The sequence below is a fragment of the Poecilia formosa genome, unplaced genomic scaffold (assembly GCF_000485575.1).
Source record: "Poecilia formosa unplaced genomic scaffold, Poecilia_formosa-5.1.2 Scaffold189, whole genome shotgun sequence".
Taxonomy (NCBI): domain Eukaryota; kingdom Metazoa; phylum Chordata; class Actinopteri; order Cyprinodontiformes; family Poeciliidae; genus Poecilia; species Poecilia formosa.
In genome coordinates, this window is record NW_006800128.1 from 410,939 (window position 1) to 425,679 (window position 14,741).

Genomic DNA, 14,741 nt, shown 5'->3' on the forward strand with positions numbered 1-14,741 from the left:
CATCGCCAATGGAATGATTCAGAGGGAGCGATTGATCAGAGATCATATTGATCTGCTGGGTAATGATGATGGTTTATCGTTTAGATTAATCCAGACTGATCAACCTGGAGCTCTGAGCAGAACTTAAAGGAGCTGTGCTCCACTGACTCCCTGGAGCTTAGAAAATAGACTTTAAATAAATCACTTGATGCACGACAATACATTAAAGATCTGCTGTTGTATCAACCTTCCAGGCATCTTGGGTCTTCTGGTTCTGCTCTGCATCAGAACCAGAACCAAACATGGAGAAGCAGCATTCAGCTTCTATGCACCACAAATCTGGAACAATCTTCCAGAAAACTGCGAAACAGCTGAAACACAGTTTCTTTAAATCTAGACTATAAATCTACCTGGTTAGAGTTGCATTTGAACCATAATAATGAAACATTGACCAACATAAGGAGTCCTATCGGGCCTTTTGGCCTGTGGGACTCCAGAAGCAGCTGATGGGTACCGGCAGGCGAAGTGGCATGCGGCTCAGGTGGTTGCTGAGACAAAAACTCGGGCGTGGGAGGAGTTTGGAGAGGCCATGGAGAAAGACTTCCGCACAGCTTCGAGGCGATTCTGGTCCACCATTCGGCGTCTCAGGAGGGGGAAGCAGTGCAGCACCAACACTGTTTATAGTGGGGATGGTGTGCTGCTGACCTCGACTCAGGACGTTGTGGGCCGGTGGGCAGAATACTTCGAAGACCTCCTCAATCTCACCAACATGCCTTCCGTTGAGGAAGCTGAGCCTGGGGACTCTGGGTCGGGCTCTCCAATCTCTGGGAATGAGGTCGCTGAGGTGGTGAAGAAGCTCCTCGGTGGCAGGGCCCCGGGGGTGGATGAGATCCGCCCAGAGTTCCTTAAGGCTCTGGATGTTGCAGGGTTGTGTTGGCTGACGCGACTCTGCAATATCGCATGGACATCGGGGACAGTTCCTCTGGATTGGCAGACTGGGGTGGTGGTTCCCCTTTTCAAAAAGGGGGACTGGAGAGTGTGCTCCAATTACAGTTGGGGCACACCCTGAATAAGGTCTATTCAGGGTCCTGGAAAGGAGGGTCCGTTGGATAGTTGAACCTCGGATTCAGGAGGAGCAGTGTGGTTTCGTCCTGGTCGTGGAACACTGGACCAGCTCTACACCCTCAGCAGGGTCCTGGAGGGTGCATGGGAGTTCGCCCAACCAGTCTACATGTGTTTTGTGGACTTGGAGAAGGCGTTCGACCGTGTACCACTGGGAGTATGGGGTACCAGGTCCTTTGATAGGGCTGTCAGGTCCCAGTATGACCGGTGTCTGGTCCGCATTGCCGGCAGTAAGTCAGGCTCGTTTCCAGTGAGAGTTGGACTCCGCCAAGGCTGCCTTTTGTCATCGATTCTGTTCATTACTTTCATGGACAGAATTTCTAGGCGCAGCCAAGGTGTTGAGGGGATCCATTTTGGTGGCCTGAGGATCGCATCTCTGCGTTTTGCGGATGATGTGGTCCTATTGGCTTCATCAGGTCGTGATCTGCAGCTCTCACTGGAGCAGTTTGCAGCTGAGTGTGAAGCAGCCAGGATGAGGATCAGTGGCTCCAAATCTGGTCTTGAGCCGGAAAAGGGTAGAGTGCCTTCTCCGGGTCGGGGCAGACGCCGTGCCCCAAGTGGAGGAGTTTAAGTATCTTGGGATCTTGTTAATGAATGAGGAAAGAAGGGAGCGGGAGATAGACAGGTGGATTGGCGCAGCGTATGCCGTGAAGCGGGCGCTGTACCGGTCCGTCGTGGTGAAGAGGGAGCCAAGTCAAAAAGCGAAGCTCTTGATCTACCGGTCGAGCTACGTTCCCACCTTCATCTATGGTCATGAGCTTTGGGTCATGACCGAAAGAACGAGATCACGGATGCAAGCGGCCGAAATAAGTTTTCTCTGCAGAGTGGCTGGGCTCTCCCTTAGAGATACTCGGTCATCCAGGAGGGACTCAGTAGAGCCGCTGCTCCTTCACGTCGAGAGGAGCCAGTTGAGGCTCTGAAGCTGCTGCCCCCGAAACCTGACCCCAGATAAGTGGAAGAAGATGGATGGATGGATGATCAACATATTTGTGTATTCATGATTTTGATGATGGCACTCATCAAAATGTAATGTTTGTCACTGGTTTCTTAGTTACATGTATGCCGTTGTTATGTAAAGCACTTTGAACTGCCTTGTTACTGAAATTAATACAAATAAACTGGATTCACTGACAATGCGCGCACCAAGCTACACCATAGCACTTGCTCGGCTTGTGTGAACTCATCGCAAAGTCCAAAAGCTGGACAAAAACACTCTTCTACTTTGTCACCGACACTCAGTGAGGTGAGCTCTAATTTTTTGAGGTGTACAGATAAATGTGTGGGTGGCTGATAAATTCTCAGTATTTGTGACACAGCAGCTTCCCAGTTCTCTTTATCTTTTCATTAGAGTCCAGGGACAGAAACACTACAACCACGTTAAGCTGACTATCCTTAGAAAAGTCAAAAAGCTTGTTTTTTCAAAGCAGCAGCAGCAGAGGTGTGTTCAACGGTCAGCTATGAAGAAAAGGAGAGACTCCATCCCCATAGGGAAACGTACTGATTGGTTCTTTCAAATTCTTCATCCAATCAAAGCTCATGTATCCTAAGCAGCCAATCCTACATTCTGAACCTGATGTGTGTCTGGTACTCCAGTCCATATGGGACTGTTCCTGAGTTGGAACTCAGCAGAGCAGATCTGCAGGGTCATCTGAGTTCGGCCTTGAATGGGGGCCACACCGACAACATGGTGCCTTAGGCCCAACCTTGAACCACTGCTGCAGGCCTCCAAGCCAGTTAACATGGAAGAAATGTTCTCATTTTGAACAGTCAAACTTTTAAAACCAGATAAAAACATCAGTGAGATGTTGAGATTGTTTGCGACTCCAGATGTTCATTCAAAGACTTGAATCTTCTTTCATTTTTGATTTTTTCTGAAATGACAAAAAAGGAAAGTAAGAGGGCAGAACTAAGATGGATAGAGCCGACAGCAGATTTAAAACACATGATGGTGTTGACCTTGTAAAGCGGGCTCCAGGGTAACCAGATGGTTTATCAGGGTGATCCTTGCAGCTTCTCTCCCCATGTTGCCTGGGAAACGCAGCCAGAGAGGATTAGTTCAGTCCAATGTGAGATAAAAGACCTTCACTAGATATGTAAGCAGCTATGATGGGTACAAAGGTCAGATCTGGACCATCGTAGTGTTTTTAGGCTATGTGACCCTGAATGTCCTGGACGACAATGTACATTAGTGAAACATGTTTCACCTCTTCAACTTTTACCAAGACATAATTTATAACATTCATGCAAAAAATACTAAAGTTAATAAAGATAAAGGAGCTCATGGTGGTTGTTGATAGAAGCTTTGGATTAAAAGTTATTCTGCTCAACTTGGACAAAGAGTTCTGTTTAATATTTAACCTTCATTTTATTTTGAAAGTCGACAGATTTACCTGACATACGGATCTGCTCTTTAGTTCTGTTTTTGAGAGATGGCTTTGGCACTCTGGAATGATGTAGCTTCAGGAAGGATTTGTCTTCCTCAGCAGGTAAATCGATCTCCACCTGACGATGGCGCCGTGACTTTACAGCCTGAAAATAGCATCACATTTTCTGATCATTCTTTTTGTCTTCAAATACTTCTACCTAAAAAAGGCTACAGAAGATGAATAGATACTAAAAACTATTGACTCAGTAAATATGTTGCATTTTATATCATAAACTGTGACAGAAAAAGACATTACAAACATTATAGATGAAATCATCAATAAAAAATTTAGTTGCTGTTAAGTTTCAGCAAAGGCTAGAAAAACTTTATACATTAAAAAAATCATTTATTGGAGCATTAGTCAGTGTAAGGATACTGAACAGTACACACCTCTGATGCTTCTTCATAAGCCTTAGATTTGATGGATGCCAGGAGTTTGGCTCTGTTGGAACACTGAGGACACAAAACAACCAGTTATTGATGGTTAAAAAGCCTGACCTGGTCATTCTGATATTTGACCAATTCCAATGTTTTGTCTACGATGTTGCTAAATATAGGAAGTTGCTGAGTTGGCAGGGTGACTGCTGTTAACTGCAAACATGCAGACATGACCTGGTGGGCCGGTCAGTCAGTCAAACCTCTCACTGCAGAGCAGAAGAGGGCAGTGGCTGATTTTTAGACCTTTGCTGACACAGATAAGACCAGGGGATAAGATCAGCTTCACATCTAAGAATTGGCTAATCACCGATCTCCCAAAATTAAGGAAACTGGAGCTGATTTATTGGTGCAACTCTACTAATTAGCTGTTAATTTTAGTAAAGAACAAAAACTTGTCGTCTCCTCCTCAGGGCTCCTTTAACAGCATCTAACATGAATATTAAACTCATTCTTCAAACTTTAGAAGAATGAACAATAACCCATTTTAAAAACATACCTCCTGCTGAGATGAAATCCTTTCCTGGCTGGGCTGGGCTTCATCGACTGTATCCTTTCAAGACAAAAGGCAACAACCATTTGAGAAATGTTGGCAGTTCTCTTTAAAGCATCTATCAATGGAGGGTGAAGTTATGTTGGACAACTAAAGATCAATGTTAGGAGACATTCACTTTCATTCTGGGACTCCTCTGCCTCCTCCCAGTGTTAACTACAAACAACCAATCAGAGTCAGGAGGAAGGTCTTAGTGCTGTCAGTCATGCCCATCATTTAAAAAAAAAAAAAAAGAACTACCATTTTAATTTTATTTGTAGGTTTTAAAATAAAGAAAGAGCTCTATCAATGGGATGTTGATATTTGTGGAAGATAAAAAAATCATGTATTCTTAATCTCATCCTGGTGTGGAAACGCAATGAACAATATTGAATGAACAAATAACTTAAAAACTTGCTATAACTGCCATTAGTATTATGTCTATATTTAAATACATTAGTTGGTTCTTTATCCTTCACAAAATTAAGAGGTACTATGAAAGGAGCTTCAGGTTGCAGATATAATACAACAGAAGACTGAATGTATCAGATACACAATCATACAAAAAGAAATGAATTACAGTGTATGCTGAAATGTGAAACAGTCAAAGTTAAACAAAGAAAGCCATTTTCTATCAAACAGTACACTGGCTTTATCCTAAAGCTTTACTAACATATTAGTCAATGAGATGTTTAATGATTTCAATAAGTTTTGGGTACAATAAGTGCTAATAGGGGTTAGAAGTGACTAAATGTGGAAAGCTCACCTTGTTCTGCTGCCAGTTGTAGAATTCCATAACAGCACTGCAGAGCTCCGACACAATTCCATCACGGATCAGGCTGACAGACGCAGCATCTGCTGTGGACATCTGGGAGCTGATGGATGCCTTCATATTTTTGTACAGCTCATGGATATTTGACATTTCCTGCAAGAGTCAAATCAAAACCATTTAAGCAAAGTTGATCTTTGGAGGCAGAGCACAGCAGGCCTATTTCCAAGGCAACTAGGTGTTAGCTCAGAGTTTCTTCAAGATGTTTCAACACCTGTCCAGAATCCTGGCTGGGAACTGCGCTGCTTAAGCAAGAAGAATAAGGATGAAGGATGCCATTTTTGTCAAAAGGGAAAAGCCCAAAAACCAGACTGAGGGGTACAACAACCCTGTTTTGAATCCCATCATGATTCCACTGACCAACCAAGCCAGGTGGGGGTGAGCAGGTCCTTAACTTATTGGATGGTGATTGGTTACTCTGAACTCACCTCAGTCAGCTGAGTATTTATCAGTTCCTGGGGGCGACATGGTCGTTCCATGAACTCATCACAAAGCTCTGGCTTCTCCTCAGTCCTCTTTCTGTTGTAATGAAGCTGAATGGAGACAAAGAGGAGAATCGGTGTAAAAGAAACCTTTTACCTCATCAAGAGGGGTTTGTGTCAGACTGCTCACCAGAGTGGGCATTGCAGTGAAGAGGAAAGCTTTGCAAGTCAAAAGCTGTTGTAAGATGTAGGCAACGTCGAGGTGTTGAGCATCCAATGATTCCTTCTCAAAGTTTCTCACATCCTCCCAGTCCTTCAGGGCCACACGGATCTGCAGCCAGAGACGAACCAACAGGGCAATATGATGAAAAAAGGAGTAGACTGCGGTTTAAACAGAGGGGATGTGTACTGTAGTCCCGACCTGCTCTGGAGGTGAGGTGTTCTGGCAGTGGTAGAAGCTGTACAGCAGGTAGAGACCACCCACACGGATCTGGAAGCTGAACGGGGGCATGAAGTAGCAGTAAGCTACGTCCAGGACCATTCGGCAGAAGGCTCGCTTGTTGTGGCTCTGTCTGTCATTGGGACAAAAAACAACAAACACTGACCCTGAAAGCTAGAAAAGGGGCAGAAAGCTTGGAAGGCAACCTCCTGTCAGAACATTAATTTTTTTTTATCAACTTAACTACATTAATAACATAAGGTGACAATCGCCACTAGAGGTTTTTCCAAAACTTAGCTTCTAAAAAAGTTTTAAGTCCACTAAATGCTTGTTAAGGTTTGGGGACAGCCACTTCGATGTAAACGGTCTTAACATTAACATTAAAGTGTTTTCTGTACCTGAAGATCTGAACGAACTTCATCTCCTTCCAAATGTTGGAGAAAACCTCAAATCTGACAGACTGTGTTTGTCGGAAGCGGCTGAGTAACGCCTCACAGTCTGATTTCACAGGTTTCCGGTAGGACTCCATCTCACCCTGGATTCAACAACCAAGAGCAGCAAGAGCCGATATTAACGAGCAAAAAGTTAGTCCGTCACGTTTCATAAAAATCTATTGAGAAGTGATGGCCGACAGGACCAGTGACACCCAGCTAGACTCAACCATGGACTCTTCGATTCTCACAAGTAGAACCGATCTGAAACCTTTCCGATGAGAATCTCCGGTTGCAAATATTCTTCTTCTTCTTTTCTATTATGTATTACAATTATTAGCTGTGTCCGAATTCAGGGTCTGCATCCTTCGAAGGACGGATTTGAAGGCCGATTACGTCATAGCGTGGCGACAAGGCCTGTCCGAATTCAAAGACTCCTTCAAATGCATCCTTCAAATGCGTCCTTCTTTTCCCCCGATTTGAAGGATGGGTCCGGTGTATCCTTCATGGCCCACGATATCCCATAATTCATTGCGGGTCAGAATTCTCAACAATGGCGTCAGACAGTGATGAATGCTGTAAGTAAATTTGTATCTATTACATTTTAATTTACATCAAATTTACTCAAAAAATAAAAATAAAAATACGCAAGAATGTACCAGTTTGTCAAATATATGTTCGGTTTATTAAAAGTTTTCATAAATACATCACTCCGACGTTGTCGGTGATCTCTGTTACCGTAACATTATTAGCCAACTCAGCTAAACAGTTACCAGCTGGCATGGTGACTGCGGAAACACATGACTGTTTTGAAAATCCAACTGGATTTTCATTGATGAATGCAAGACAAACACAGATACATACACAACGCAATTAATATAGGCTATATTGAAAGGTTTTTTTATTCCTCACAAAATCATTTCGGTTGATATGTCGTTGTCCTTAACTGCCATAACAGTGCGTTAATAGGTATATTTCAGTTAAGATATAACTGTAATGTCTTTACTGATAACTGGAGATTTGATAATAATGTAGTTTTTTATTATTGTTTTTTGAACAGCTTTCTCTACCGAACGCAATAAAGACTTAATGTTGAAATGTAAGTAAATCTCAGTATAAAAACACTAGTGATATTTTGGTATTTTCGCAGAAGTATATATAAACTTATCTACATATAAACCTGGTAGCCCTAACCCTAACCCTTGAATGTTAATCAAGACATGTCACTTTACATTAATTTGTCCATTTCTTTTAGGGACCAAGGAGCAGACGGAAAATTTCATCTCCCTCAGGGGCCAAAACAGCCACCTGTTCACAGGGACCAAAAATTCTGCGACAGTAGCCTGGAGGTAAAATAACTTTACAGTTTTATTTACCTCTATCCAGAAAACTGATGCATTGTTTTCAAGATACCACTATTCATGTCAACAAATTCTGTTTATTCGACATAATACAACACCTAAGCTTACTGTGCTTTTTGTGGGTTGCTCAGAAAAAAAATATTCCTTTCATAATTAAAATATTTTCTCTCTATTTTTCTCTATTTTCTAGGTCCATTCTAGAGAAGATGGGTCTCCAGGATGTAGTGACACCGTCTCAGGCCAAAAAGAAATGGGATAATCTTAAAAAGAAATATAAAGTGTGTAATATTAATTAATTTAAAAATAAATCTAATAAGAGTTTAGTGTATTGCTATATTTGTCAACTACTTTTTTCCTCATTTATTCTATAGGACTGCAAATATCCTGGCTCAGGAGAGGGAGTGAAAGGGAAGCCCACTGCTGCTACTTGGCCTTGGTTTGTACAGATGGATGAGATCTTAGGACAGAGGCCTTCCATAAGGCCTCCTGTTCTAATTTCCTCATTACCAGATGAGACTCCAGGGTCAAGTGCTGCAGTGGGTGGACAACAGGAAGACGAAGATGGTGTTATTAAAAGAGGCCAGAAGAGGCGAAGTGAAAGCTCTGAGCTTCTTGATCTAATAAAAGAAGATATGAGATTACAAAGAGAAGCAGAAGATAGACGTGCTCAAGAGAGCAAGGAGAGACTTGACAAATTATTATCAATTTTGCAAAAAATAGCGGAGAAATAATTATTTAAAAAATAAACTTCTTGAACACTTTTCAAGACTATGAATATGTCTTTTAATAAATAAATTAAAATGATGTACAGTCTAGATCCATAGAAATAGTTTCATCTTGAATTTAAATAAGTACAAATATTTTAAATTACATTGTTTGGTTTTGGTTCAGTTCATTTTATAAAACAAATTTTAAGTAATGCATGTCACGTTATTTACAATAAAAACTGCAGAATTAACCTCAGTGACCTATTCCTGGAAAATTAAAAGAAAAAGAAAAAATAAGACAGTGTGCCTAAAACTTTTAAGGCAAGATCAGAAACATGGATAGGGTGCTGCAACAGAGACATGTGACTATTCTTCTGGATGGCAAGTGAAGCATCACACATGGTGGCCTGCAGAGGGTTGTGATGCTGTCATTCACTGTCCACTCCATCTTCCAAGTAGGTTACAGGGCTGGCTCAATTGACGACTGCTGCATCACTAGATTATAATCACAGTGATCCAAAATTAAGTAATGGTTCACAAAAATTTAGTATTAAAATGTCATGCTGGTAATACTTTGGTGCAGAGAGGTTTACATATATTAANAACCAACTTAAGGTGCATTTACCGCCACCTACCAGACTGGAGTGTGGCCATCAATGATCTCAGAGGGAATTTAATAATACACCTCAAATTGCAAATTCACATCCATAAACATTTATTTATATATATGTATGTATGTGTATGCACATACATACATACATACATACATACATACATACATACTTTAAATATGATTGAATAACCCAGTATTTTTAAAAAATTTAATTAATTGATTTCTAACAATTTGATTTATTTCCTAAAAGATTTATTATAGACAATATTCTCTCTATTTAGTATCATGCTTAAATGCTTAAATGCTGACGTTCCTCTGAATATTTATTACATTTTAATAAGACATACTTCACTGTTTCCATCTGATTATGATAATCAGATGGAAAACATTCTTTTTTCAGAATGTTTTCCTACTCTGAAAAGAGAACTATTAAATCTAGTATGACCAATTCTAAGTTGAGAAATGACTATTTCTTCTTTCCGCTTTCCATTCATACAATTATTACCCCCCACATTCTTTTGAATTATGTATAAATGTCTACCATTATCATGATTATCCCATTGTTCCTGCCAAAGCTTAAGGATTTTATTTTGAATAATATATTTCCCCTCACTTTTGCTTAAAGGAATACTTAAGTTAACAATATATGATTTCAGAGCCCGTTTAGCTGAAACAGGCTCTATTTACTTCTTCATCTCCTTTTGTACCTACATGAGCAGGAATCTGAAGCACAAACATAACATTTCTTATTAAGTACCTGAACTAATAATTGATATATACTTACTTAATAATAAATCTAATCTACAAGATTTGCCAGATTTTATACTTAATAATGCAGCTTGACTATATGATGCAATTATACATTTACTTTATTCCCTAATATTATTATCAAGAAACTATTCTAAAGCTAACATAATGGCAGATGATTCAACTGTAAAAACTGCTAGATGATCTGTTGTTCTTCTTTTAATCATGACTTTATGATGTGGGATATTCACAGCAGTTCCTGTTCTGCCACTATTTGGATCTTTAGATCCATCTGTATATATAATAATGCTATTTTTAAATCTTTCAAAAATAATTATTAACTATAATCCATTGTGGAGTCTTTCCCTTTTTAAGAAATCCCCCCAATTGCAGATCAACTTCTGGTGAGATAAATAACCATGGTGGAATTGGGGATTGTGAAACCTTAAAACTATACTGGAACCGAGTCAAACCGAAATTTTGAGCTTTTATGTCCCCAATCCATCCAAAACTATTACAATTAGATTTATGATGTCCCCAACAGTCCTGCAGCACAGCCTTAGTTGGATGATCATAATTATGTCCCAATACACATTATCTTCAATCTTCTTAATCTTAAAGGAAGCTCACCAGTTTCAACGTGTAAAGCAGCTAAAGGAGATGATCTGAAAGCTCCACAACATATTCTTAAACCTTGTGTTTGTTCACTATCAAGTTTTCTCAAATGACTGTCAGCAGCTGCCATATATTCTATACACCCATAATCCAAAGAAGATCTCGTGAGAGCCTGATAAACTCCCAACAGTGCACTTCTTGAAGTTCTCCATTCCTGTCCAGAGAGACATCTCAACAAATCATTCACTTTTTTACATTTATTTTGAACTGATTCTATATGCTGTTTCCAAGTTAATTTTTCATCAAGGATGACACCTTAAAATCTCACTTTATTCACTTGCTCAAGCTTCTGATTATAAAGATTCAAATTAACTTCCTTATGCCTTCTATAAAAAACAGATAACTTGGATCCTTGAAATTGACATTCAAAATCCCCATTTCTTTGCCCAACCTTTCACTTTCAAAAAGGCATCCTGCATCTTTTTCTGCAAATATATAAGATTATGTCCCCGCACCCACAAGCCTCATTATCTGCAAATAAAGATTTCCCTATGCTACCATCTTATCTCATCAAAAATGTCATTTATCATAATATTAAAAAGAATTAGGCTACACACACACACTGCCTTGTGCGGTACCTTTCTCAACAATATACCTAGCAGAGAAAGTAGCCCCAACTCTAACTAATATTTCTTTACCAAACAAAAAATCTAAAACCCAGTTGTAAATCTTACCTCGTATGCCAAGTTTTTCCTAATTTAATCAATAATCCCTCTTTCCATAACATATCATACACCTTTTCTATGTCAAAGAACACAACTATCACTATTTCTTTATTTGTTTGATTATCATCTTCTTCGTCTTCTTTTCTATTATGGTGCATCGTAAACAACCTCAAGCTGCATATCGCCACCTACTGTACAACACTACCTCACAGCCATTTAATTCTATTTTTTAATTTCGTATTATGAAGACAAATAAATAATGCTTTCCTTAATCTACATATCCTCTGTTTCATTCAGTTCCCAATATTCTTTTAAGACTCCATATCTGTCTTATTGTTCTTACTATTTTTCTCAGTGTCTTCCATTCAGATTCATATATTTTACAATTCATGTTCTACATTTTTTTTTATCCACATTCTTCACATTTATAATTTTTCCCTTGTAAATTAGGCATAAAATGTCCTTTAAACTGGTATGTTCTTCCCTTAATCTATCATTATCATTTCTTCCCTTCTGCTTCTATCACTAATATACTTAACTAACACTCCTCCAATGAGGCCGATCTCTGCGATCACCTGGATTGACTGTTCATTTTTTGCTTTAGGTATACATGCTACAATGTGATCTGACAAAATTTAAAAAAAAAAATATATGGAAATAAATTCACCTAATTTAGGCATAAAACATGCAAAATACGTACAGGCACAATACAACAGCTATTCAGTCAAAAGCACAACTGAAAAACCGGCAATCAGTAAAATAATATTTAAGGCTCTCAGTACCATAAATTATACATGACTCAAATAAAAATGCCTATATAAAATAATGTCAATTAAAAAAGGAAATATTAATTCAAAGTCAAACGCAGACTTTATCAACATAAACAATCCTTCCTGATAGCTTGGCTAGCTGTTTAACGCTGGTTCTGATTGGTTGTTTCTGACCGAGCGGAGTAATTCTGCAGAACACAAGAGGAGGAAGGAGATCGATTATTTTTTCAGAGATTATCTGTCTTGTGTTAGGACAGCGACAGTTTTAATACATATTTAAAATCTTTCTTTTTTTTTAAGTTACGTGCTGCAGCTTTAAGCGGAGGTTCGGTGTGAGAGTTCACTGTAGGTGGAGCAGAAACGGCGCTACGTCTGTGAAATAGTATTAATACCAGTAGCGCGTAGCGGCGATTCAACAACGAGAACAGAACCAGCATCTTCACCGCCAGCTCGAAGACTTAAATTATTTTTCAAGTTATTTGTTTAGCTTTCTGACCGTGATGCTAACCCGGATGAGTGTTGGTAGTTGTGCGCTGCTTTACTGGCTGCTCCGTATGTCCTGTTTTCCTGCGTTGAGCCTCGATGTAGCCAAACTCCGTCAAGTGCTTGTTTTTTAAACGTCACATTATAGATTCGTCGTGTTGATGCATTTTGACGTGCTTCACCCCTGAGGTAAATTTCCACCGCAACACGCAAACTTCCCTGTTCACTCTCAGAGCGTTCAAGTTCCACACCACATTGCTTAGGATTTACTGCTGCGCGCTTGCAGTGTGAAGGAAAGAGGAGAACTGCACACGCAGGCTGCAAATGAGATACAGGTGATCGGCAACAAGAGACAGTGATCGGCGATCACCGATCATAAACTTTTTCACGGAAATCGGCCGATTATGATCGGTGGCCGATTGATCGGCACACCTCTAAAATCTTGTATTTCCTTTTCCATGAATACTTTCTATTACTGCTTTGGAACCTGTACCACGCTGTCTGGTCGAACCTCCTCTACTCACTGTAAGCTTATTATGACTGCCACCGTCTCAGCTGTATAAATAGTTTGGAAATGTATGTTAAACTCTGGAATAAATATTCCGATTTCCACACATCTCTTTGTGCTCTTAGAATCATCTATATATCAATTTTTATACCTACTTAATTTAGATTCTAATAATTTTTCATTTTTCATGTCTATACATTTACTTTGGGATGTAGTCATGGAGGAATAGCACTAATCAGAGTAAACTGCGCTATTTCCTTATCCTCTTAACACAACCATGTTTGTATGGCACGTTTGAATGTAAGTAGAGCAAAGTTGGAAAATGTAGCTTTACTTCAGAGGGAGTTTTGCAGAGACCTATAGTCTCTTTGAATATCTTTTTGATAGGTTTACTTTTTGCAAGCTTAAAAACAAAAGCTTTAGTGTTTTGAAACAAAAACATGTCCAAATAGCATGTTTGAATATAAGTAGAGCAAAGTGCAACACTTTAGATAAAACTACTTTTAATAAATTTCAGCTGAAAAATTGTAAAGAAATTTGAAGAAATGTATGCTATTCTTGAATGTCTGTTTATTTATTGTTTTTCTACCTTTGTAAGCTTGAAAACAATATTTTTGTTGTTTCAAAACAAAAACATGCCTGTACGATGTGTATAAATATACATCGTACAGACATGTGTATTTACACACATGGGACATGTGTACACACGTACTTATGTCTCAGCGTCTCGGCGACAAAGTACAAAATAAAGAGTTTTGAGAAACTCTTCAGTTTGGATTATATGTTCAATTTTATTTACTGCCTATCCCTTATCTTCCAGGATTCTCAGGTCATCAGAGAGGTGCAGTGGAGAGGAAAAACTCCCCTTTAACAGGAAGGTTATGAACAGCTGCTATGATGCATTGAACAATTTTTTTAAGTGTTTGCACTTCTAAGAGCAGCCAGTTGGGGGCATCATTGGCCCTTTTCGCTCTTTCTCTGTTAGGGAATCGGGCAGCAGCTGCTTGTCACTTCCCTGCCTTTGCTTTGTCATCTTCCTCCTCCTCTCTCAGAAAAGGGACCACCACACCCTGCCAGCCAATAAGAGCTCAGCTCCACCTCCTCCATCACATCATTTCGATCTCTAAGGTAACAGAGAGCCCCCCAGCCCCCTTCCCCACCACCTTTCTCCCTTTTTCTCGCTCAGTCTCTGTTTCCACACCGAAAGGTGCCGCATCATCATCCTCCCTCCCATCTCACCATCCCATGCTAAGCTGCTGGCTGGTTAGCATTAGCCCTTCTTCTCTTAACCTGATCTTGTTTTCTCTGCAGTTGGACTGTCAGTTCATCAGAGGCACCCCCGATTGGTGACTCCTCTACCATTTAACAGAACAAGAAGGCAGGAAGATGGAATGAAGGAGAGGAAGAGTAGCAATGTGGTACGTACTTCTGACTTGCTCTGTTCCCCTCCCCATGTCTGAAATGCACTCTTGCCTGTGTGTCTGTAATCCTGACCAGAATGCTGCTTTATTGAGCTGTTTGATGCTGAAGCATAATCAGGAGTGGGGGGGGGGGGAGCTGGACAGCAGCAGATGGAGGTGACTCCCTGGATCTGGCTG

At 40.0% G+C, this 14,741-nt stretch overlaps 3 protein-coding genes across 5 annotated transcripts in view; 2 read left to right on the forward strand and 1 right to left on the reverse strand.

Moving 5' to 3' along the window:
• Positions 1–2,321: 2,321 nt before the first annotated feature.
• On the reverse strand, positions 2,322–6,933 carry LOC103147757 (snRNA-activating protein complex subunit 1-like). Its single transcript, XM_007566260.2, has 10 exons — positions 6,582–6,933; positions 6,166–6,316; positions 5,935–6,075; positions 5,751–5,855; positions 5,260–5,418; positions 4,461–4,514; positions 3,917–3,979; positions 3,492–3,630; positions 3,058–3,129; positions 2,322–2,972 (listed from the first exon to the last, which is right to left on the reverse strand). The coding sequence occupies exons 1-10, from the start codon at positions 6,710–6,712 to the stop codon at positions 2,896–2,898; spliced, it is 1,092 nt and encodes a 363-aa protein (XP_007566322.1). The 5' UTR covers positions 6,713–6,933; the 3' UTR covers positions 2,322–2,895.
• A 139-nt stretch (positions 6,934–7,072) lies between these two features.
• Positions 7,073–8,968, forward strand: LOC103147756 (uncharacterized). Its single transcript, XM_007566259.2, has 5 exons — positions 7,073–7,192; positions 7,675–7,713; positions 7,870–7,963; positions 8,166–8,253; positions 8,347–8,968. The coding sequence occupies exons 1-5, from the start codon at positions 7,168–7,170 to the stop codon at positions 8,704–8,706; spliced, it is 606 nt and encodes a 201-aa protein (XP_007566321.1). The 5' UTR covers positions 7,073–7,167; the 3' UTR covers positions 8,707–8,968.
• Positions 8,969–14,124: 5,156 nt separating this feature from the next.
• LOC103147759 (A-kinase anchor protein 6-like) overlaps positions 14,125–14,741 on the forward strand; it is a 13,345-nt gene continuing 12,728 nt past the window's right edge. Inside the window, exons 1-2 of one of the 3 annotated variants that reach the window (XR_001663969.1) lie at positions 14,125–14,271; positions 14,455–14,561. The gene's annotated coding sequence lies outside the window, so the exon portion shown is untranslated. The other 2 variants (XR_001663970.1, XM_016678751.1) reach the window with 2 other exon arrangements.

Bases quoted from the DNA above. Each gene is read 5' to 3' on its own strand.
- LOC103147757 (XM_007566260.2), bottom strand. From the start codon at position 6,712: ATGGAGTCCTACCGGAAACCTGTGAAATCAGACTGTGAGGCGTTACTC. The intron at 5,419-5,750 runs GTGAGTTCAGAG...TGACTCTTGCAG, and splicing joins TAAATACTCAGCTGACTGAG to GAAATGTCAAATATCCATGA. The intron at 3,130-3,491 runs GTAAATCTGTCG...TGCGTTTCCCAG, and splicing joins AGAGCAGATCCGTATGTCAG to GCAACATGGGGAGAGAAGCT.
- LOC103147756 (XM_007566259.2), top strand. From the start codon at position 7,168: ATGGCGTCAGACAGTGATGAATGCT. The intron at 7,714-7,869 runs GTAAGTAAATCT...CATTTCTTTTAG, and splicing joins TAAAGACTTAATGTTGAAAT to GGACCAAGGAGCAGACGGAA. The intron at 7,964-8,165 runs GTAAAATAACTT...TCTATTTTCTAG, and splicing joins TCTGCGACAGTAGCCTGGAG to GTCCATTCTAGAGAAGATGG.